At 48.9% G+C, this 22261-nt stretch overlaps 1 protein-coding gene across 1 annotated transcript in view; it reads right to left on the reverse strand.

Moving 5' to 3' along the window:
- The window catches only part of pepd (peptidase D), a 181015-nt gene that overhangs the window by 91297 nt on the left and 67457 nt on the right, over nt 1–22261 (reverse strand). The window contains exons 8-9 of the mRNA XM_059993348.1: nt 15172–15247; nt 6387–6433 (exon numbers count right to left, since the gene is read on the reverse strand). Coding sequence (XP_059849331.1) covers nt 6387–6433; nt 15172–15247 — 123 coding nt within the window. The remainder of the gene's footprint in view (nt 1–6386; nt 6434–15171; nt 15248–22261) is intronic.

Here is a 22261-nt window from a genome sequence, read left to right on the forward strand (position 1 = left end):
TTGGACATGGGTTGTTTGTCTTGTTGTGCGCGGTTTCTCATGGATTCTATTGTATTTATTTGCATTTGTACTTACTGTGAGAAACTGAATCTCAGGGTAGTGTATGGTGAAATACAAGTACTTTGAACTTTGCTGCAGCTAGGAAGTTGAAAGCCAATCTGCACGTAGCAAACTCCCACAGAAGCTTCAGCAGAATGAGCAAATTGAACACTGGCCCAAGCTTTAGACCACTGTTCCCTCTAAGGTGCTATTGTGCAAAGACGCAGTAACAGAAATATTCCTGCGCACATGCAGCTGGAATTTTCTTTAATATAACTTTGAAATTATGCTAATATAATTTGTAATCTATGTTAATGTAATCATTAAATACCCTGTAACTGTGTTAATGAGTATAATCTATAAATTTTCTAAACAAACATACAATATTTACTTTTAAACATTGTCAGTGTTTCAAGTTACAACGCCGTTACAAATCGTAACAATAAACACAGAATGGACGTCAGTGGCACAATGCAACTTGAGAGGGTGCAGAGGAGATTTATCAGAAGAGGAAGGTTGAGTGAGTTAGGGATTGTTTTTTGGGAGCAAAGGATGAGAGGTGACTTGATAGAGGTGTATATGATGAAGCGAGGCATATACAGAGTAGACAGCCAAAGACCTTTCTTTTCCCAGGGCAGAAATAGCTGATACAAGAGGGCATAATTTTACACCAATTGGAGCAAAGTATAGGAGGTGGGGATGTCAAAGATTTTTTTTATTTACAGAGTGGTGGGTGCATGGGATGAGTGGTGGGTGCATCGGATGCTCTGCCAGAGATGCTGGTAGGGGTAGATACATTAGGGGCATTTAAGAGACTCAGACAGTGTGGTGTGTGGCCAAGTGGTTAAGGCGTTGGACTAGCAATCTGAAGGTCGTGAGTTCGAGCCCAGCCGAGGCAGCATGTTGTGTCCTTAAGCAAGGCACTTAAACCACACATTGTTCCAGTCCACCCAGCTGACTGGTACTGACAAAATGCTGGGGGTCAACCTCATGTCCTATCCAGGGGAGGTGGGTCTCGTACTCTGAGTCGCTTCACACCACGGAAACCAGCATTAGCACTGGCCCGATGAGCCTGTAAGGCTTGGGACAGACTAACTTTTTTTTAAGAGACTCAGACACTGTGGCATGGTAGCTTAGGGGTTAGCACAACGTTTTACAGTATCAGTGACCTGGGTTCATCTCCCGCTGCTGTCTATAAGAAGTCTGTACAGTCTCCCTGAGATCCAGTGGGTTTCCTCCAGGTGCTCCGATTTCCTCCCACAGCCCAAAGGCATACTGCAGTCTTTGTATTGAATCTGTGGAATTCATTTCTCCTCATCTCTGTTCCTCTATTCTGAGGCTGTGCCCTCTGGACCCAGACTCCCCCTACAATAGGAAATATCTGCTTCACATCCACTTTAGCTAGGCTTTTCAATATTTGATAGCTTTCAATAAAATCCACACTCATTCTTCTAAACTCCCACGAGTACTGGCCCAGAGCCATCAAACGCTCATCCATCAAAGCCATGAGCAGTATGCCCTTGAAGAGCGACAACTCGGGGACTAAAACCTGCATTTGCAAATGACCCATTTCACTGTTTGTTTTAATGTACACATGAATCTGAATGAGCGTTTAGTGAAATTCATCACCAGCTGTTGAGCACTATAAACACTCACTGGAACAGAGTGCAGCCTGACCCGAACTGTCAAACAGAGCAACGATGTCATTAATAGTTAGATGATCAGCCCCAATCTGTTACTCGTGGAAAGGAGCTCGTCTTCTGCAAGGTGACTGACTCTCCACAAAGCCTTTAATTAACAAATAATTCATCAACATTCGAATCACATCTGTGTTAACAAACGACATTAAGAAATCACACCAGCATACATGGAAAACACGTAGGCCAAGAAAACCAAAGGTGCATCTGCTCGCCCTTGGACCATCCCATCCATCCACCCAGGCCGTACCCTCCTTTCACAGCTGCCATCAGCAAGGAGGTACAGGCGCCTCAGGACCCACACCACCATGTTCAGGAACAGTTACTACCCCTTGACCATCAGGCTCTTGAACCAGAAGGATAACTTCACTCACTACAACACTGAACTCTTCCCATAACCAATAGACTCACTTTTAAGGATTCTTCATCTCTTCAAGAACCTCTTGGACAGGAACATGGATGAAAGAAGAATGGAGGGTTATGGGGTAGTGTGGGATTAGTACTTTTTTTTCAAGGATTATATGGGTCAGCACAACATGGAGGGCTGAAGGGCCTGTACTGTGCTTTAGTGTTCTATGGTTCTATGTTCTCACTTTGTATTGTTTATTTATTTTCTTTTGCATTTCCACAGGTTGTCTTTTGCACGTTAGTTGTTTGTCTGACCTGTTGTGTGTGCTCTTTCATCGATTCTATTGTGTTTCTTGTATTTACTGTGAATGCCCACAAGAAGATGAATCTCAGGCTGAACGTGGTGACATCAATGTACTTTGATAATGAACGCAAAGCCACCTCCAGCAGTACAAGTGCAACGCGCCTCAGCACTCAGTGCCCAGGCAGAGAAATCTCCATCATCTAATAATGAAGTTATTGTGAAATATTTATTATTTATTTAGATACACATTGGGGAAGAACCCTTCCAGCACTCCACTGATTTAACCCCAGAGTAATCACAGATCAACTTACAATGACAACTAACCAGTATGCCTTTGAACTCTGGGAGGAAACCAGAGCACCCAGAGGAAATCCATGCAATCTACAGGAGGGCATTCAAAATCTTTAGACGATGCTGGGATTAAACTCCGAATTCCAATGCCCCAAGCCGCAAGAGCATCACACTAACCCGGAGATAGCGGGGTTCCACAAACAGTGCGAAGTCTACTTGGTCTGTCATGTTTAGGCAAGGGAGACCATTGATCAGAACTGTGAATTGAATTAAATTGACTTTATTACCTACACCCTTCCTATCCATGAGAAGTAAAAATCTTTACATCACGTCTCTCTAAATGTGCAATTTATAGTAATTTGTAATAAATAGTATGTACAACAGGATAGTCAATATAACACAGAAATACAATTGTGTCAGCATGAATTAAGCAGCCTGATGCCCTGGTTGAAGAAGCTGTACCAGGGCCTGTTGGTCCTGGCTTTTTACGCTGTGGTACCGTTTCCCGGATGGTAGCAGCTGGAATAGATTGTGGTTGGGGTGACTCGGGTCCCCAATGATCCTTTTTACACACCATCTTTGTAAATGTCCTGAATCATGGGAGGTTCACATCTACAGATGCGCTGGGCTGTCTGCATCACTCTCTGCAGAGTCCCGCGATTGAGGGAGGTACAGTTCCCATACCAGGCAGTGATGCTGCCAGTCAGGATGGCCCCTGTAGAAAGGGGCAATGAGGCAACTGCAGTGGGATGGTCACACCCCAGTCAACACAGAGCACACTGACGTAGCATGGATTGTGGGGCAAACCCTGAACACGGTAGCAGAGGGTTACTGGGTTTTCACTGCCAGGCACCTCCACAACAGGCGATGCCTCAGAGCCCATATATTACCCTGAGATTCATTTTCATGTGGGCATATTCGATAAGACTCATAATCATAACAGAATCGATGAAAGACGGCACCAACAGGGTGGACAATCAGTGTGCAAAAGGCACCAAACTGTGCAAACACGGAAAAAAAAGTAAAAAATAAATAAAGAACATGAGATGAAGAGCCCTGGAAAGAGAGTCACTGGGTTATGGGAAATTTCAGTGTTGGAGGTGACTGAATTTATCCCCTCTGGTTCAGGAGTCTGATTGCCCAAGAGTAATAATTGTTCCTACACCCGGCAGTCAACGTCCCAAAGCTGCTGTACCCCCTTCCCAGCTAGTAGGCAGCATCCATCATTAAGGACCCCCATCACCCAGGACACGCCCTCTTCTCATCACTACCATCGAGGAGGACGTACAGGAGCCCGAAGATACACACCCCTTGATTCAGGAACAGCTTCTTCCCCTCCACCATCACATTTCTGAATGGAGAATCCACCCATGAACTTGACTCCACTATTTTCTTTCCACATTTTAAGTTCATACTATACTTAGAACATTTTTTTTAATGTCCTGCACTATTCTGCCACTGCAAAACAACAAATTTCATGACACACATCAGTGACAATAAACCTGATTCTGATTCGGGTTCACATACTGCCACAGCCTGCAGGGATGGTTTCCTCCGGGTGCCGCATTTTCCTCCCACATTAAAAAGATGTACAGTTTACTAGATTAATTGGTCACAGGAGTGTAATGGTGCAGGCTGCAGGGGTTATTATTGCCCTGTATCTTTAAATAAGTCCAACATAGTAGGCTTGCCAAACCACAAGGGTTTGTTACCGTCCTCTGTCACTGAATAAAGAGATGTGAATCCGGTGTGGGTTTGTTACTGTCCTCTGTCACTTAATAAGGAGATGGGAATCCAGTGAGGGTTTGTTATCGTCCTCAGTCACTGAATAAAGAGATGGGAATCCGGTGAGGGTTTGTTACCGTCCTCTGTCACTGAATAAAGAGATGTGAATCCGGTGTGGGTTTGTTACTGTCCTCTGTCACTTAATAAGGAGATGGGAATCCAGTGAGGGTTTGTTATCGTCCTCAGTCACTGAATAAAGAGATGGGAATCCGGTGAGGGTTTGTTACTGTCCTCTGTCACTGAATAAAGAGATGGGAATCCGGTGTGGGTTTGTTATCGTCCTCCGTCACTGAATAAAGAGATGGGAATCCGGTGTGGGTTTGTTACCATCCTCTGTCACTGAATAAAGAGATGGGAATCTGGTGTGGGTTTGTTACTGTCCTCTGTCGCTGAATAAAGAGATGGGAATCCGGTGTGGGTTTGTTATCGTCCTCCGTCACTGAATAAAGAGATGGGAATCCGGTGTGGGTTTGTTATCGTCCTCCGTCACTGAATAAAGAGATGGGAATCCGGTGTGGGTTTGTTATCGTCCTCCGTCACTGAATAAAGAGATGTGAATCCGGTGAGGGTATGTTACTGTCCACTGTCACTGAATAAAGAGATGTGAATCCGGTGTGGGTTTGTTACTGTCCTCTGTCGCTGAATAAAGAGATGTGAATCCGGTGTGGGTTTGTTACTGTCCTCTGTCGCTGAATAAAGAGATGTGAATCCGGTGTGGGTTTGTTACTGTCCACTGTCACTGAATAAAGAGATGTGAATCCGGTGTGGGTTTGTTACTGTCCTCTGTCGCTGAATAAAGAGATGGGAATCCGGTGTGGGTTTGTTATCATCCTCAGTCACTGAATAAAGAGATGGGAATCCGGTGTGGGTTTGTTATCGTCCTCAGTCACTGAATAAAGAGATGGGAATCCGGTGTGGGTTTGTTATCGTCCTCAGTCACTGAATAAAGAGATGGGAATCCGGTGTGGGTTTGTTATCGTCCTCCGTCACTGAATAAAGAGATGGGAATCCGGTGAGGGTTTGTTACCGTCCTCAGTCGCTGAATAAAGAGATGGGAATGTGGTTAGTTGTTGTTGGGTAACAGGGGCTTGTTATATCCCTGTATCCAGTCCATATTCTTTCATCCGCACGTGTACCACCTTCATCACCTGGTGTGTGTGTGGGAAAGCCAGGGGCTTGTTTTCCTGCTGTAGTGTTATTCTGCTGAACATTATTGACAGGCTTGTTGGTGCTGGAATGTCTGGTGTTACTTGTGGGCTACTCTGGCACATCCTTGGGTCATGATGGCTGTTAACGTAAATAATACAGTTCTCTGTACGTTTCGATGTACGTGTGATAAATAATTCTAATCGAAGAAACAAATCCTATGTCTGACAAAATCTGTACTGCAGCTCATCCTCACTGCCACATCGCATTTCAAAATCTGTGCATCAGCTAATCATTACAGACAGCAATTTCAGAACTTGCAATCATCAGTTTAAGAAATTAGTAAATTGGAGATAGACTTGAGTAATGGGTTTCCAACTAGCAACAGACTAGGTGGGTGTGACAGCAGTGTGGGGGTTAGCACAATACTATTAAGCTCGGGGAGGGCACTTTCGAGTTCATAGTCTGTATCTGCCGTAAGGAATTCCTATGTTCTCCCAGTGACTGTATGGGTTTCCTCCCACAGTCCTAAGACATACCAGTTAGTAGGTCAACTGGTCATTATAAACTGTCCTGTGATTAGGTTAGGGTTAAGTAAGTGGGTTGCTGGGCAGTGCGGCTCATAAGGCCGAAAGGGATGGTTCCGCGCTTTATTTCCAAATAAATAAATAAAATAATAAATTAGATGACATTAGCATAAAGATGTTTCCTGGGAGTTGTAACCAGTCACATGAAGATGACTGAATAAGCTGAAAACAGAAGTGAGACGCTCTGACCTTTCCAGTTCGTATTCTTTCATCCCCACACGCACCGCCTTCATCACCTGGGAGATGGAGGGAGAAAACAAAGCAAGTGTAAATCAGTGTTCCCGGAGGATTTCGCAGCAGTTCTGTATCAAAGATAAAGACTTTAACAGAATCAGGATTACCAGAGTCTCTCTTTGTGCTTACTTCAGTGGTTGTGAGAGGTTTCTGAACAGCTTCTGTCAATCACCACAAACACCAGCGGCCAGAGATATCAATAAACTTCCTTTCAGTTCAAGCACGCGGGATTCAGCCCATTAAATAACTCACTCTCTCTCAAGCTCTCAGAAACCCCAAGTGCTCTGCCATCAATAAATTACTTTGCAAAGACTCGCAAGTGCAAATGCTAACTCTGCACGGAGGGAGATCAGAGAGCAAGGTGAAAGGCAGGAACACCTTCAGCATGGAGAACTCAGCCATACAATGAATGTCTCAGCGCCTCGTCTAGGTAAGTGGGACCCGCTCCTGCTCTGTTTAATCGCTCCCCAAGACAAAGATCACAATCCACATTCAACAATCTCAAAGACATAGCTGAGGTACAAGGTGATGAGGCGACTGATCAGAAACACAGGAGAGTCCGTAGATGCTACAAATCCAGAGTAACACACAAATTGCTGGAGGAGACCAGCAGGTCGGACAGGGGGGAGGGGAGAGCACCCCTCATCAAAACAAGAGGCACAGGTCGATTTTACAGCCAGAGACTTTTCCCCCCAGGGTGAAAATGGCCACTAAGAGTCTGCATATTTTTAAAGTGATTGGAAGCCTAGGGGTAAAGTCAAAGTCAGTTGTTTTATACACAGAGAGCAGTGTGACCCTGTCGGGGTGTCATGGGGCAGACACGTTAGAGAGAGTGGTGTGACCCTGTCGGGGTGTCATGGGGCAGAAACGTTAGGGAGAGCGGTGTGACCCTGTCGGGGTGTCATGGGGCAGACACGTTAGGGAGAGCAGTGTGACCCTGTCGGGGTGTCACGGGGCAGAAACGTTAGGGAGAGGGGTGTGACCCTGTCGGGGTGTCATGGGGCAGACACGTTAGAGAGAGTGGTGTGACCCTGTCGGGGTGTCATGGGGCAGACACGTTAGGGAGAGCAGTGTGACCCTGTCGGGGTGTCATGAGACAGACACATTAGGGAGAGCAGTGTGACCCTGTCGGGGTGTCATGGGGCAGAAACGTTAGGGAGAGCGGTGTGACCCTGTCGGGGTGTCATGGGGCAGACACGTTAGGGAGAGGGGTGTGACCCTGTCGGGGTGTCATGGGGCAGACACGTTAGGGAGAGGGGTGTGACCCTGCCAGGGTGGCTGCAGGGGCAGACACGTTAGGGAGAGGGGTGTGACCCTGTCGGGGTGTCATGGGGCAGACACGTTAGGGAGAGGGGTGTGACCCTGTCGGGGTGTCATGGGGCAGACACGTTAGGGAGAGGGGTGTGACCCTGTCGGGGTGTCATGGGGCAGACACGTTAGGGAGAGGGGTGTGACCCTGTCGGGGTGTCATGGGGCAGAAACGTTAGGGAGAGTGGTGTGACCCTGTCGGGGTGTCATGGGGCAGACACGTTAGGGAGAGGGGTGTGACCCTGCCAGGGTGGCTGCAGGGGCAGACACGTTAGGGAGAGGGGTGTGACCCTGTCGGGGTGTCATGGGGCAGACACGTTAGGGAGAGGGGTGTGACCCTGTCGGGGTGTCATGGGGCAGACACGTTAGGGAGAGGGGTGTGACCCTGTCGGGGTGTCATGGGGCAGACACGTTAGGGAGAGGGGTGTGACCCTGTCGGGGTGTCATGGGGCAGAAACGTTAGGGAGAGTGGTGTGACCCTGTCGGGGTGTCATGGGGCAGACACGTTAGGGAGAGGGGTGTGACCCTGCCAGGGTGGCTGCAGGGGCAGACACGTTAGGGAGAGGGGTGTGACCCTGTCGGGGTGTCATGGGGCAGACACGTTAGGGAGAGGGGTGTGACCCTGTCGGGGTGTCATGGGGCAGACACGTTAGGGAGAGGGGTGTGACCCTGTCGGGGTGTCATGGGGCAGACACGTTAGGGAGAGGGGTGTGACCCTGTCGGGGTGTCATGGGGCAGACACGTTAGGGAGAGGGGTGTGACCCTGTCGGGGTGTCATGGGGCAGACACGTTAGGGAGAGCGGTGTGACCCTGTCGGGGTGTCTGCAGGGGCAGACACGTTAGGGAGAGCGGTGTGACCCTGTCGGGGTGTCATGGGGCAGAAACGTTAGGGAGAGGGGTGTGACCCTGTCGGGGTGTCATGGGGCAGACACGTTAGGGAGAGCGGTGTGACCCTGTCGGGGTGTCATGGGGCAGAAACGTTAGGGAGAGCGGTGTGACCCTGCCAGGGTGGCTGCAGGGGCAGACACGTTAGGGAGAGGGGTGTGACCCTGTCGGGGTGTCATGGGGCAGACACGTTAGGGAGAGGGGTGTGACCCTGTCGGGGTGTCATGGGGCAGACACGTTAGGGAGAGCGGTGTGACCCTGTCGGGGTGTCATGGGGCAGACACATTAGGGAGAGGGGTGTGACCCTGTCGGGGTGTCATGGGGCAGACACATTAGGGAGAGGGGTGTGACCCTGTCGGGGTGTCATGGGGCAGACACGTTAGGGAGAGGGGTGTGACCCTGTCGGGGTGTCATGGGGCAGAAACCTTAGGGAGAGGGGTGTGACCCTGTCGGGGTGTCATGGGGCAGACACATTAGGGAGAGGGGTGTGACCCTGTCGGGGTGTCATGGGGCAGACACGTTAGGGAGAGGGGTGTGACCCTGCCGGGGTGTCATGGGGCAGACACATTAGGGAGAGGGGTGTGACCCTGTCGGGGTGTCATGGGGCAGACACGTTAGGGAGAGGGGTGTGACCCTGTCGGGGTGTCATGGGGCAGACACGTTAGGGAGAGGGGTGTGACCCTGTTGGGGTGTCATGGGGCAGACACGTTAGAGAGAGTGGTGTGACCCTGTCGGGGTGTCATGGGGCAGACACGTTAGAGAGAGTGGTGTGACCCTGTCGGGGTGTCATGGGGCAGACACGTTAGGGAGAGCGGTGTGACCCTGTCGGGGTGTCATGGGGCAGACACGTTAGAGAGAGCGGTGTGACCCTGCCGGGGTGTCATGGGGCAGACACGTTAGGGAGAGCGGTGTGACCCTGCCGGGGTGGCTGCAGGGGCAGACACGTTAGGGAGAGTGGTGTGACCCTGTCGGGGTGTCATGGGACAGACATGTTAGGGAGAGGGGTGTGACCCTGTCGGGGTGTCATGGAGCAGACACGTTAGGGAGAGGGGTGTGACCCTGCCAGGGTGGCTGCAGGGGCAGAAACGTTAGGGAGAGCGGTGTGACCCTGTCGGGGTGTCATGGGGCAGACACGTTTGGGAGAGCGGTGTGACCCTGCCGGGGTGGCTGCAGGGGCAGACACGTTAGGGAGAGGGGTGTGACCCTGCCGGGGTGGCTGCAGGGGCAGACACGTTAGGGAGACTGTTGTGACCCTGCCGGGGTGTAGAAACATACAAAATAGGTGCAGGAGTAGGCCATTTGGCCCTTTGAGCCTGCACCGCCATTCAGTATGATCATGACTGATCATCCAACTCAGAACCCTGTACCTGCTTTCTCTCCATACCCCCGATCCCTTTAGCCACAAGGGCCATATCTAACTTCCTCTTAAATATAGCCAATGAACCGGCCTCAACTGTTTCCTGTGGCAGAGAATTCCACAGGTTCACCACTCTCTGTGTGAAGAAGTTTTTCCTCATCTTGGTCCTAAAAGGCTTCCCCTTTATCCTTAAACTGTGACCCCTCGTTCTGGACTTCCCCAACATCGGAAACAATCTTCCTGCATCTAGCCTGTCCAATCCCTTTAGAATTTTATATGTTTCAATAAGATCCCCCCTCAATCTTCTAAATTCCAATGAGTATAAGCCTAGTTGATCCAGTCTTTCTTCATATGAAAGTCCTGCAATTCCAGGAATCAATCTGGTGAACCTTCTCTGTACTCCCTCTATGGCAAGAATGTCTTTCCTCAGATTAGGGAACCAAAACTGCACACAATACTCTAGGTGCGGTCTCACTAAGGCCTTGTACAACTGCAGTAGAACCTCCCTGCTCCTGTACTCAAATCCTTTTGCTATGAATGCCAACACACCATTTGCCTTTTTCACCGCCTGCTGTACCTGCATGCCCACCTTCAATGACTGGTGTACAATGACACCCAGGTCTCGTTGCATCTCCCCTTTTCCTAATTGGCCACTATTCAGATAATAATCTGTTTTCCTGTTCTTGCAACCAAAGTGGATAACCTCACATTTATCCACATTAAATTGCATCTGCCATGAATTTGCCCACTCACCTGACCTATCCAAATCACCCTGCATCCTCTTAGTATCCTCCTCACAGCTAACACCACCGTCCAGCTTCGTGTCATCCGCAAACTTGGAGATGCTGCATTTAATTGCCTCGTCTAAATCATTAATATATATTGTAAACAACTGGGGTCCCAGCACTGAGCCTTGCAGTACCCCACTAGTCACTGCCTGCCATTCTGAAAAGGTCCCGTTTACTCAAACTCTTTGCTTCCTGTCTACCAACCAATTCTCTATTCACATCAATACCATACCCCCAATACCGTGTGCTTTAAGTTTGCACACTAATCTCCTGTGTGGGACCTTGTCAAAAGCCTTTTGAAAATCTAAATATACCACATCCACTGGCTCTCCCCTATCCACTCTACTAGTTACATCTTCAAAAAAATTCTATAAGATTCGTCTGACATGATTTTCCTTTCACAAATCCATGCTGACTTTGTCCGATGATTTCACCTCTTTCCAAATGTGCTGTTATCACATCTTTGATAACAGACTCTAGCATTTTCCCCACCACCGATGTCAGACTAACCGGTCTATAATTCCCCGGTTTTTCTCTCCCTCCTTTTTTAAAAAGTGGGGTTACATTAGCCACCCTCCAATCCTCAGGAACTAATCCAGAATCTAAGGAGTTTTGAAAAATTATCACTATTTCTTGGGCTACTTCCTTAAGCACTCTGGGATGCAGACCATCTGGCCCTGGGGATTTATCTGCCTTTAATCCCTTCAATTTACCTAACACCACTTCCCTACTAACATGTATTTCCCTCAGTTCCTCCATCTCACTAGACCCTCGGTCCCTTACTATTTCCGGAAGATTATTTATGTCCTCCTTAGTGAAGACAGAACCAAAGTAGTTATTCAATTGGTCTGCCATGTCTTTGTTCCCTATGATCAATTCACCTGTTTCTGACTGTAAAGGACCTACATTTTTCTTGACCGATCCTTTTTTTTTCACGTATCTGTAAGTGTCATAGAGGCAGATATGTTAGGGGCATTTAAGAGACTCTTGGGCACAGGGATGATTGACAAATGGGGGACTAAGAGGGACTGAAGGGTTAAGATTGATCTTAGAATAGGTTGAAAGGTCGACAACACCATGGGACAAAAGCCCTGGATGATGCTGTACTGTTCTGTGTTCTGGACATCTGGAACCTGTTCCCTGAAGGCTGCTTCTGGGAATTGGGCCAGGGTGGGGGCGTCACACAAAAGGGTGATGTCGGGCACTACAGCGCACAGGCTGAGCCGTGCCGACCACGGTGACCACGCAGCTCACAATCAGGCTCATCATCACCAACAAAATTAGTTGTTGTGTGAAATTCGACATTTTGTGGCAGCAGAAAAGTACAAAGGAGGAATAATGGGGTAGTGCTCATGGACCATTCAGGAATGGGAACAAGCCGTTCCTGAAACATCGAGTGTTTGTCTTCAGGCTCCTGTACCACTCACTCTGATGAGATGGTATGTCCCAGATGGTGGGGGCCATTAGTGACAGTCGAGGCACCGTCTCCTGTTTCCTGTATTCAGCCCCTGCACCCCCCCCCCCAGGCCTCTTTCCTCGATGTACCTTCAAGTGTTTCTTAAATGATACTGCTGCACCTGCATCAACCACTTCCTCCGGCAGCTCGTTCCTTATACTTTGTGTGAAAAGCTGTCCCACAGATCCCTTTCAAATCTTTCCCCCTCACCCTAAACCCGTGCCCCCTAGTTCTGGGCTCCCGTACCCTACGGAAAAGATTTATCATCCACCTGATCTATGCCTCCCGTTTTAAGTGTTTCTATAACATCACAGCCAACCACAACCATTTTCCTGCCTTCCAAGGAATAAAAAAACCTGGTTTATAACAAAGAATAAAGTTGTAGGTTTGTTTGGACAATAACCAGGAATGTGCAGTTTGAAAGGACTAAGTTAGATTCTGCCAATGGTTAAACCGTGACTGTGGTGCACACAGCACATTTCATACATCTCATCGGCTCCAAGTGTTGGACACAGCAGACACTGCCTGATTCTACAGATGGTGAACTACTCTCCCCCACACACGACGCGGTTCCTCTGGGTCCACACATATTGTCAGACAGCACAGCTGGTGTGTCAGCTCCACACTTGACAGCCATGATGAATGATTTCAGCTGAGAACTCTGCCACTCATTGTCAACAGGCAGTCAGTGACAACTCCCACAACCCCACCAGAGGGAGAAAACTGCTTACTCTGTGAAGGTGAACCGCATTTTCCTCCTGAATCCACGGCCTAAATAATTTACAAATGCCCAACAAGTTTCATAACTCAACTTATCTCAAAAATGTAAAGTTAAGATATACAGATGCTGGAAATCCAGAGCAACACACACTAAGTGCTGGAGGAACTCTGCAGGTCAGCCAGCTTCTATGGAAGGGAATAACTAGTCGCTGTTTCGGGCTGTATTGCCTAATAATTGTACACTGCAAACCCAGCTTTGTGGCACGTGGATGACAGAAAATGGAGAGAAGCATAATATTGTCTAAAAGGCCAGCCCATCGTCTGTACCCTGCTACGATTATCTCTCGGACCGGCAGATTCAACTCAGCACACCACGAGAACAAACCTCCTCTCACAGACTGGCTCAGTAAAGCGGTCAGCAGAACCAAAGACCCCACTCATTCCTGATGTTCATCTCCCTCTTCCACTGTGCAGAAAATATGAAGCCTGGAAGCACCTAGCAGCAAGCTGGAAGACAGTTTCCATCCCACTGTTATCAGACTCAATTAACGACAACACCTTAGACACAGGATCACAATTAGACCACTTGGCCCATTAAGTCTTTACTTCTGGTCAATCACGGCAGATTTCTTATCCCCAATCTCCTCGGAACCCAGCAGTTCCCAACCTTTTCTTTTGATGCCATGGACCTCTACTGTTAACCACGGGGTCTGTAGGCCCCAGCATGGGAACCCTGCCCTAACCTTTGCTGCCATTTCTAATCAACAACCTACCAACTTCTGCCTCTTTGGTAAATGCAAGCAGGCTCTTCCCACTGAGGCTGGGTAAGACTCAGACCAGAGGTTAAGGGTGAAAGATGAAGAGTTCAGGGGGATTTCAGTCAGCAAGGGTGGTGCGAGTGTGGAACAAGTTGCCAGTGGAAGTGGTGCTTTCAACATTTGAGAGAAATCTGGATAGGTACGTGGGTAGGAGGGGTATGGAGAGCTATGAACCCAGTGCAGGTCAGTGGATGTATGGAGAATAATAGTTAGACATGGACCAGATGGGCTGAATGGCCTTCTTCTGTGCTTAGTGACAATGACTCTACTTTAAATATACCCAATGACTTGGCCTGCACAGCCATCTGTAGCTATGAATCCCAAAGATTCACCAACCTCTGCCGTAAGAAATCCCTCCTCATCTCTTCAAAAGGGACCTCCTATTCTGAGGCTGTGCCCTCTGGTCCCAGACTCCACCAGTATGGGAAACATCCTCTCCACATCCACTTTACCTAGGCCTTTCAATATTCAATAGATTTCAATGAGATCCCCCACCCTTTCTTCTAATCTCCAAGTGCAGGCACTGCACAGAATGAAGGAAGATCTGATAGAATTAGAGACTTGAGGGTAGTTCAAAAATTATGAGGGGTAAATACAGGTCACAGGTTTAGGGTGAAAGGTGAAATATTTAAAGGGAATAAGAGAGGAAATTTCTTCACTCAGAAGGTGGTGTGGAACGAGCTGCCAGCAGAAGTAGTGGATGCAGGCTCAATTTCAACATTTAAGAGAAGTTTATACAGTTGGCCCTCCTTATCCGCAGGGGATTGGTTCCGGGACCACCCGTGGATACCAAACAATGCCGATGCTCAAGTCCCTTAAATAAAATGGTGTAATATTTGCATATAACCTACACACATCCTCCCGCATACTTTAAGTCATCTCTAGATTACTTATAATACCTAATACAACGTAAATGCTATGTAAATAGTTATACTGTATTGTTTAGGGAATAATGACAAGAAAAAAATAGTCTGTACATGTTCAGTACAGACGCAACCATCGTAGCTCTTCTGGGAATGCTGATGCTGCCTCGGCATCAGCCGATCCCGATTGTCCCGCGATCTTTAAGCTCTTGAGGCTGTAGCGCTTTACGTAGCCAGCCAGCCATCCCCTACTAGCCTTAAACTCCTTCCTCTCGCTCACAAGTAGCGAACGAACGAGACGCGAGGCGGACAATGCTCAGCTTCCGGGTTTTCCCGATCCACGGTTGGTTGAATCCACGCATGCAGAACTCGTGGATAAGGAGGGCTGACTGTATAGGTACATGGAGGGCTACGATCAAGATGCAGGTCCACGGGACTTTGAAGATCACGTCAATATGGACGAGGTGGTTATTAAAACTGTTTCTGTGCTTTCGTGCCCTATGACTCGAACATTCAGATACATTGGGAGATTTTTGGACACTCACCTCTTTGTGGGCCTCGCTGGAGATGCGGTTGGTGTAACGCAGGAGCTCCAGTTCCATGTCCGTCTTTATCACACGGCTTCGGGGTATGGGGGTGGGGGTGAGGGCAGAGGAGGAGAGAAAGACAACAGTCACCATGTGATATCACAGCTCGCCAGCACACACGACCACTCGGACCAGACCCTCTTCTCACTGCTACTATCAGGCAGGCAACACAGGAGGAGCCTCAGGTCCCACAGCACCAGATTCAGGAACAGTTATTACCCCACAACCAGACTCCTGAACCAGTGTGGATCACTCCTCTCACCTCACCACTCAACTGACTCCAGAACCTAAAGACTCAGTTTCAAGCACTTTAAACTCACGAACTCAATATTGATCGTATTTGCACAATTTGTATTTTACACATTGTCAGTCTTCACTTTAAATCTTTTATTTTTTATGTTATTATGTATTTATTATGTTTTTCATAAATTCTATTGTTTTTTTTTTAATTTCTGCAGGAAAATGAATCAGTACTGCCCCAAACGTTCACACTGAGGGAGGGTGGTAAATTAACAGGATGGGAATGCATGGCCACCCCAAGTACAAGGATCAACCAGATGAGTCTGGGATTGGCAGTCACAACGAGCTCACACAGACACCCACAGTGTAGAGAAAGGGAACCACAGCTCTTGGCACTACCACCCAAATTCCTCACACACCCATTCCCACGAGCAAGCCTGTCAGCTTTTCAACACTCTTCCAGTCTCTCTCCAAGTGACCATCAGACAACACTGGCATTCAGCCTTCACACATTCACTGGTAATGCTAGACACTATGCAAAGGCTGTAGGGCAGGTGTTACTGCAGTGAGATAGGGACAAGCCTGTCCTAGCGTGTGAAGTCAGCTCCAGCGGACTGGGTGGATGGGATCTACAGTGAGACAGGGACAAGCTTGTCGCAGCACGTGCAGTCAGCTCCAGCAGACTGGGTGGATGGGATCTACAGTGAGATAGGGACAAGCCTGTCCTAGCACGTGCAGTCAGCTCCAGCAGACTGGGTGGATGGGATCTACAGTGAGATAGGGACAAGCCTGTCCTAGCACGTGCAGTCAGCTCCAGCGGACTGGGTGGATGGGATCTACAGTGAGATAGGGACAAGCCTGTCCTAGCGTGTGCAGTCAGCTCCAGTGGACTGGGTGGATGGGATCTACAGTGAGATAGGGACAAGCCTGTCCTAGCACGTGCAGTCAGCTCCAGTGGACTGGGCGGATGGGATCTACAGTGAGATAGGGACAAGCTTGTCCTAGTGTGTGAAGTCAGCTCCAGCAGACTGGGTGGATGGGATCTACAGTGAGATAGGGACAAGCCTGTCCTAGCGTGTGAAGTCAGCTCCAGTGGACTGGGCGGATGGGATCTACAGTGAGATAGGGACAAGCTTGTCCTAGTGTGTGAAGTCAGCTCCAGCAGACTGGGTGGATGGGATCTACAGTGAGATAGGGATAAGCCTGTCCTAGCGTGTGAAGTCAGCTCCAGTGGACTGGGTGGATGGGATCTACAGTGAGACAGGGACAAGCTTGTCGCAGCACGTGCAGTCAGCTCCAGCAGACTGGGTGGATGGGATCTACAGTGAGATAGGGACAAGCCTGTCCTAGCACGTGCAGTCAGCTCCAGCAGACTGGGTGGATGGGATCTACAGTGAGATAGGGACAAGCCTGTCCTAGCACGTGAAGTCAGCTCCAGCGGACTGGGTGGATGGGATCTACAGTGAGATAGGGACAAGCCTGTCCTAGCACGTGCAGTCAGCTCCAGTGGACTGGGCGGATGGGATCTACAGTGAGATAGGGACAAGCCTGTCCTAGCGTGTGCAGTCAGCTCCAGTGGACTGGGCGGATGGGATCTACAGTGAGATAGGGACAAGCCTGTCCTAGTGTGTGAAGTCAGCTCCAGTGGACTGGGTGGATGGGATCTACAGTGAGATAGGGACAAGCCTGTCCTAGCACGTGAAGTCAGCTCCAGTGGACTGGGCAGATGGGATCTACAGTGAGATAGGGACAAGCCTGTCCTAGCACGTGAAGTCAGCTCCAGTGGACTGGGTGGATGGGATCTACAGTGAGATCCAACGGTCAGGAACGTAGTGTGGCAATGCTTCGGGGAGAGTGATGGTATGACAAGGCACAGTAGTAGTCATGGTCATAAGATCATAAGACATAGGAGCAGAATTAGGCCATTCAACACATCGAGACTGTTCTGACATGGCTGATCCTAGATCCCACTTAACCCTGTACACCTGCCTCCTTGCCACGTCCTTTGATGCCCTGACCGATCCAGAAATGAGCAACTTCCATCTTAAATATATGCACAGAGTTGGCCTCCACCACAACCTGTGGCAGAGCATTCCACAGATTCAGTACTCTCTGAAAAATTCTGCCTTACACCCATTCTAAAAGATCACCCCCTAATTCTGTGGCTGTGTCCTCTAGTTCTGGACACCCCCACCACAGGAAACATCCTCTCCACATCCACCCTATCTAGACCTTTAACATTTGGTAGGTTTCAATGAGATCTCCACACATTCTTCTAAATTTGAGTGAGAACAGGCCCAAAGCTGCCGAACGCTTATAGGTTACACAAAGTACGCTGCAGATGCTGTGGTCAAATCAACACGTACAAACAAGCTGGATGAACTCAGCAGGTCAGGCAGCATCCGTTGAAAGGAGCACTTTTATAGGTTAACCCCTTCATTCCAGAGATCGTGAGTCTCTCCAACAACAACACATCTCATCTGATATATGGGGCCCAAAACTATTGACATTACTTCAAGTGCGGCCTGACTAATGTCTTATAAAGCTTCAGCATTACCTCCTTCTTTTATCTTCTATTGCCCTTGGAATAAATGCTAACATAGTATTTGCCTTCTTTACCACAGATTCAAACTGTAAATTAACCTTCTGGGAGTTTTGCAAAAGGACTCCTCTGCACCTCTGACGTTTGAACCTCCTCCCAAATTGGGTAATAGCCCACACTATTGTTCCTTCCACCAAAATGCATATCATACACTTCCCAACACTGTGTTCCATCTGCCACTTTTTTGCCCATTCTTCCAATTTGTCTGTCCTGTTGAAATCGCATTGCTTCCTCAGCACTACCTAGCCCACCACTTTTCTTTGTTTCTTCTACAAACTTTGCCACAAAGCCACTATCTAAATCATTGACAACGTGAAAAGCAGTGTTCCCAATACTGACCCCTGAGGAACAGCACTTGTCACCAGCAGCCAACTAGAAAAGGCCCATTTTATCCCCACTCACTGCCTCCTGCCTGTCAGCCAATCCGCTATCCAACCCAGTATCTTACCTGTAACACCATAGCGTTTTATCTGAAGCAGCTTCATGAATGGACCCTTAACAAACATGTTCTGATAATCCAAGTAAATGCCATCCACCGCCCCTCATTTGTCCACCTTGCCTTTTTATTTCCTCGAAGAACTAACAGATTTGTTAGGTAAGATTTCCCTTTACAGAAACCATGCTGACTTTGACTTTTTTTAATCATTAGTCTCCAAGTACCCTGAAACCTCATCCTTAATAATAGACTCCCAACTTCTGAGGTTAGGCTAACAGGCCTATAACTTCCTCTCTTTTGCCTTCCACCCTTCTTAAAGGGTGGAGTAACACTTACAATCTTCCACTCCTCCAGGACCATGCCAGAATCAAGTGATTCCTGAAAGATCATGACCAATGCATCCATTATCTCTTCAGCGACCTCTCTCAAGACTCTGGGATGTAGTCCGTCTGATCCAGGTGACTTATCCACCTTAAGACCTTTGAGTTTGCCTCGCACGTTTTCCTTTGTCATAGCAATGGCACTTATTCCTGCTCCCTACACTCATGGAACTCTGACACACTACTAGTGTCTTGCACAGTGAAGACTGCTGCAAACTATCTATTAAGTTCATCTGCTATTTCTTTGTCCCCCGTTACTAGCTCAGCAGCAGCACTTTCCAGTGGTCCAGTATCAAACCTCACCTCCCTGTTACTCTTCATATAACTGAAAAAACTTCTGGTATCCTGCTTTCCTGCTTTATATTATTGGTTAGTCTGCCCTCATATTTCATCCTTTCCCTTCTTAGAGCATTTTTAGTTACCTCCTCTGCACCTTTTCATGAAACATAGGTGCCAGGAACAGACTCCTGGGAACTGGACAGATGTGTCCAACAAGGAGCATTGACTCCTGGGAACTGGACAGAAGTGTCCAACAAGGAGCATTGACTCCTGGGAACTGGACAGAAGTGTCCAACAAGGAGCATTGACTCCTGGGAACTGGACAGAAGTGTCCAACAAGGAGCATTGACTCCTGGGAACTGGACAGAAGTGTCCAACAAGGAGCATTGACTCCTGGGAACTGGACAGAAGTGTCCAACAAGGAGCATTGACTCCTGGGAACTGGACAGAAGTGTCCAACAAGGAGCATTGACTCCTGGGAACTGGACAGAAGTGTCCAACAAGGAGCATTGACTCCTGGGAACTGGACAGAAGTGTCCAACAAGGAGCATTGACTCCTGGGAACTGGACAGAAGTGTCCAACAAGGAGCATTGACTCCTGGGAACTGGACAGAAGTGTCCAACAAGGAGCATTGACTCCTGGGAACTGGACAGAAGTGTCCAACAAGGAGCATTGACTCCTGGGAACTGGACAGAAGTGTCCAACAAGGAGCATTGACTCCTGGGAACTGGACAGAAGTGTCCAACAAGGAGCATTGACTCCTGGGAACTGGACAGAAGTGTCCAACAAGGAGCATTGACTCCTGGGAACTGGGGAGATGTGTCCAACAAGGAGCATTGACTCCTGGGAACTGGGGAGATGTGTCCAACAAGGAGCATTGACTCCTGGGAACTGGGGAGATGTGTCCAACAAGGAGCATTGACTCCTGGGAACTGGGGAGATGTGTCCAACAAGGAGCATTGACTCCTGGGAACTGGGGAGAAGTGTCCAACAAGGAGCATTGACTCCTGGGAACTGGGGAGATGTGTCCAACAAGGAGCATTGACTCCTGGGAACTGGGGAGATGTGTCCAACAAGGGGCATTGACTCCTGGGAACTGGGGAATTGTGTCCAACAAGGAGCATTGACTCCTGGGAACTGGGGAGATGTGTCCAACAAGGAGCATTGACTCCTGGGAACTGGGGAGATGTGTCCAACAAGGAGCATTGACTCCTGGGAACTGGGGAGATGTGTCCAACAAGGAGCATTGACTCCTGGGAACTGGGGAGATGTGTCCAACAAGGAGCATTGACTCCTGGGAACTGGGGAGATGTGTCCAACAAGGAGCATTGACTCCTGGGAACTGGACAGAAGTGTCCAACAAGGAGCATTGACTCCTAGGAACTGGACAGAAGTGTCCAACAAGGAGCATTGACTCCTGGGAACTGGGGAGATGTGTCCAACAAGGAGCATTGACTCCTGGGAACTGGGGAGATGTGTCCAACAAGGAGCATTGACTCCTGGGAACTGGACAGAAGTGTCCAACAAGGAGCATTGACTCCTGGGAACTGGACAGAAGTGTCCAACAAGGAGCATTGACTCCTGGGAACTGGGGAGATGTGTCCAACAAGGAGCATTGACTCCTGGGAACTGGGGAGATGTGTCCAACAAGGAGCATTGACTCCTGGGAACTGGGGAGATGTGTCCAACAAGGAGCATTGACTCCTGGGAACTGGGGAGATGTGTCCAACAAGGAGCATTGACTCCTGGGAACTGGACAGAAGTGTCCAACAAGGAGCATTGACTCCTGGGAACTGGGGAGATGTGTCCAACAAGGAGCATTGACTCCTGGGAACTGGACAGAAGTGTCCAACAAGGAGCATTGACTCCTGGGAACTGGGGTGAAGTGTCCAACAAGGAGCATTGACTCCTGGGAACTGGGGAGATGTGTCCAACAAGGAGCATTGACTCCTGGGAAATGGGGAGATGAGTCCAACAAGGGGCATTGACTCCTGGGAACTGGACAGATGTGTCCAACAAGGAGCATTGACTCCTGGGAACTGGGGAGATGTGTCCAACAAGGAGCATTGACTCCTGGGAACTGGGGAGATGTGTCCAACAAGGAGCATTGACTCCTGGGAACTGGGGAGATGTGTCCAACAAGGAGCATTGACTCCTGGGAACTGGGGAGATGTGTCCAACAAGGAGCATTGACTCCTGGGAACTGGGGAGAAGTGTCCAACAAGGGGCATTGACTCCTGGGAACTGGGGAGATGTGTCCAACAAGGAGCATTGACTCCTGGGAACTGGGGAGATGTGTCCAACAAGGAGCATTGACTCCTGGGAACTGGGGAGATGTGTCCAACAAGGAGCATTGACTCCTGGGAACTGGGGAGATGTGTCCAACAAGGAGCATTGACTCCTGGGAACTGGGGAGATGTGTCCAACAAGGAGCATTGACTCCTGGGAACTGGGGTGAAGTGTCCAACAAGGAGCATTGACTCCTGGGAACTGGGGAGAAGTGTCCAACAAGGAGCATTGACTCCTGGGAACTGGGGAGATGTGTCCAACAAGGAGCATTGACTCCTGGGAACTGGGGAGAAGTGTCCAACAAGGAGCATTGACTCCTGGGAACTGGGGAGAAGTGTCCAACAAGGGGCATTGACTCCTGGGAACTGGGGAGATGTGTCCAACAAGGGGCATTGACTCCTGGGAACTGGGGAGATGTGTCCAACAAGGAGCATTGACTCCTGGGAACTGGGGAGATGTGTCCAACAAGGAGCATTGACTCCTGGGAACTGGGGAGAAGTGTCCAACAAGGAGCATTGACTCCTGGGAACTGGGGAGAAGTGTCCAACAAGGAGCATTGACTCCTGGGAACTGGGGAGAAGTGTCCAACAAGGGGCATTGACTCCTGGGAACTGGGGAGATGTGTCCAACAAGGAGCATTGACTCCTGGGAACTGGGGAGATGTGTCCAACAAGGAGCATTGACTCCTGGGAACTGGGGAGATGTGTCCAACAAGGAGCATTGACTCCTGGGAACTGGGGAGATGTGTCCAACAAGGAGCATTGACTCCTGGGAACTGGGGTGATGTGTCCAACAAGGAGCATTGACTCCTGGGAACTGGG

The sequence above is a fragment of the Hypanus sabinus genome, chromosome 17 (assembly GCF_030144855.1).
Source record: "Hypanus sabinus isolate sHypSab1 chromosome 17, sHypSab1.hap1, whole genome shotgun sequence".
In the NCBI taxonomy this organism is placed as follows: domain Eukaryota; kingdom Metazoa; phylum Chordata; class Chondrichthyes; order Myliobatiformes; family Dasyatidae; genus Hypanus; species Hypanus sabinus.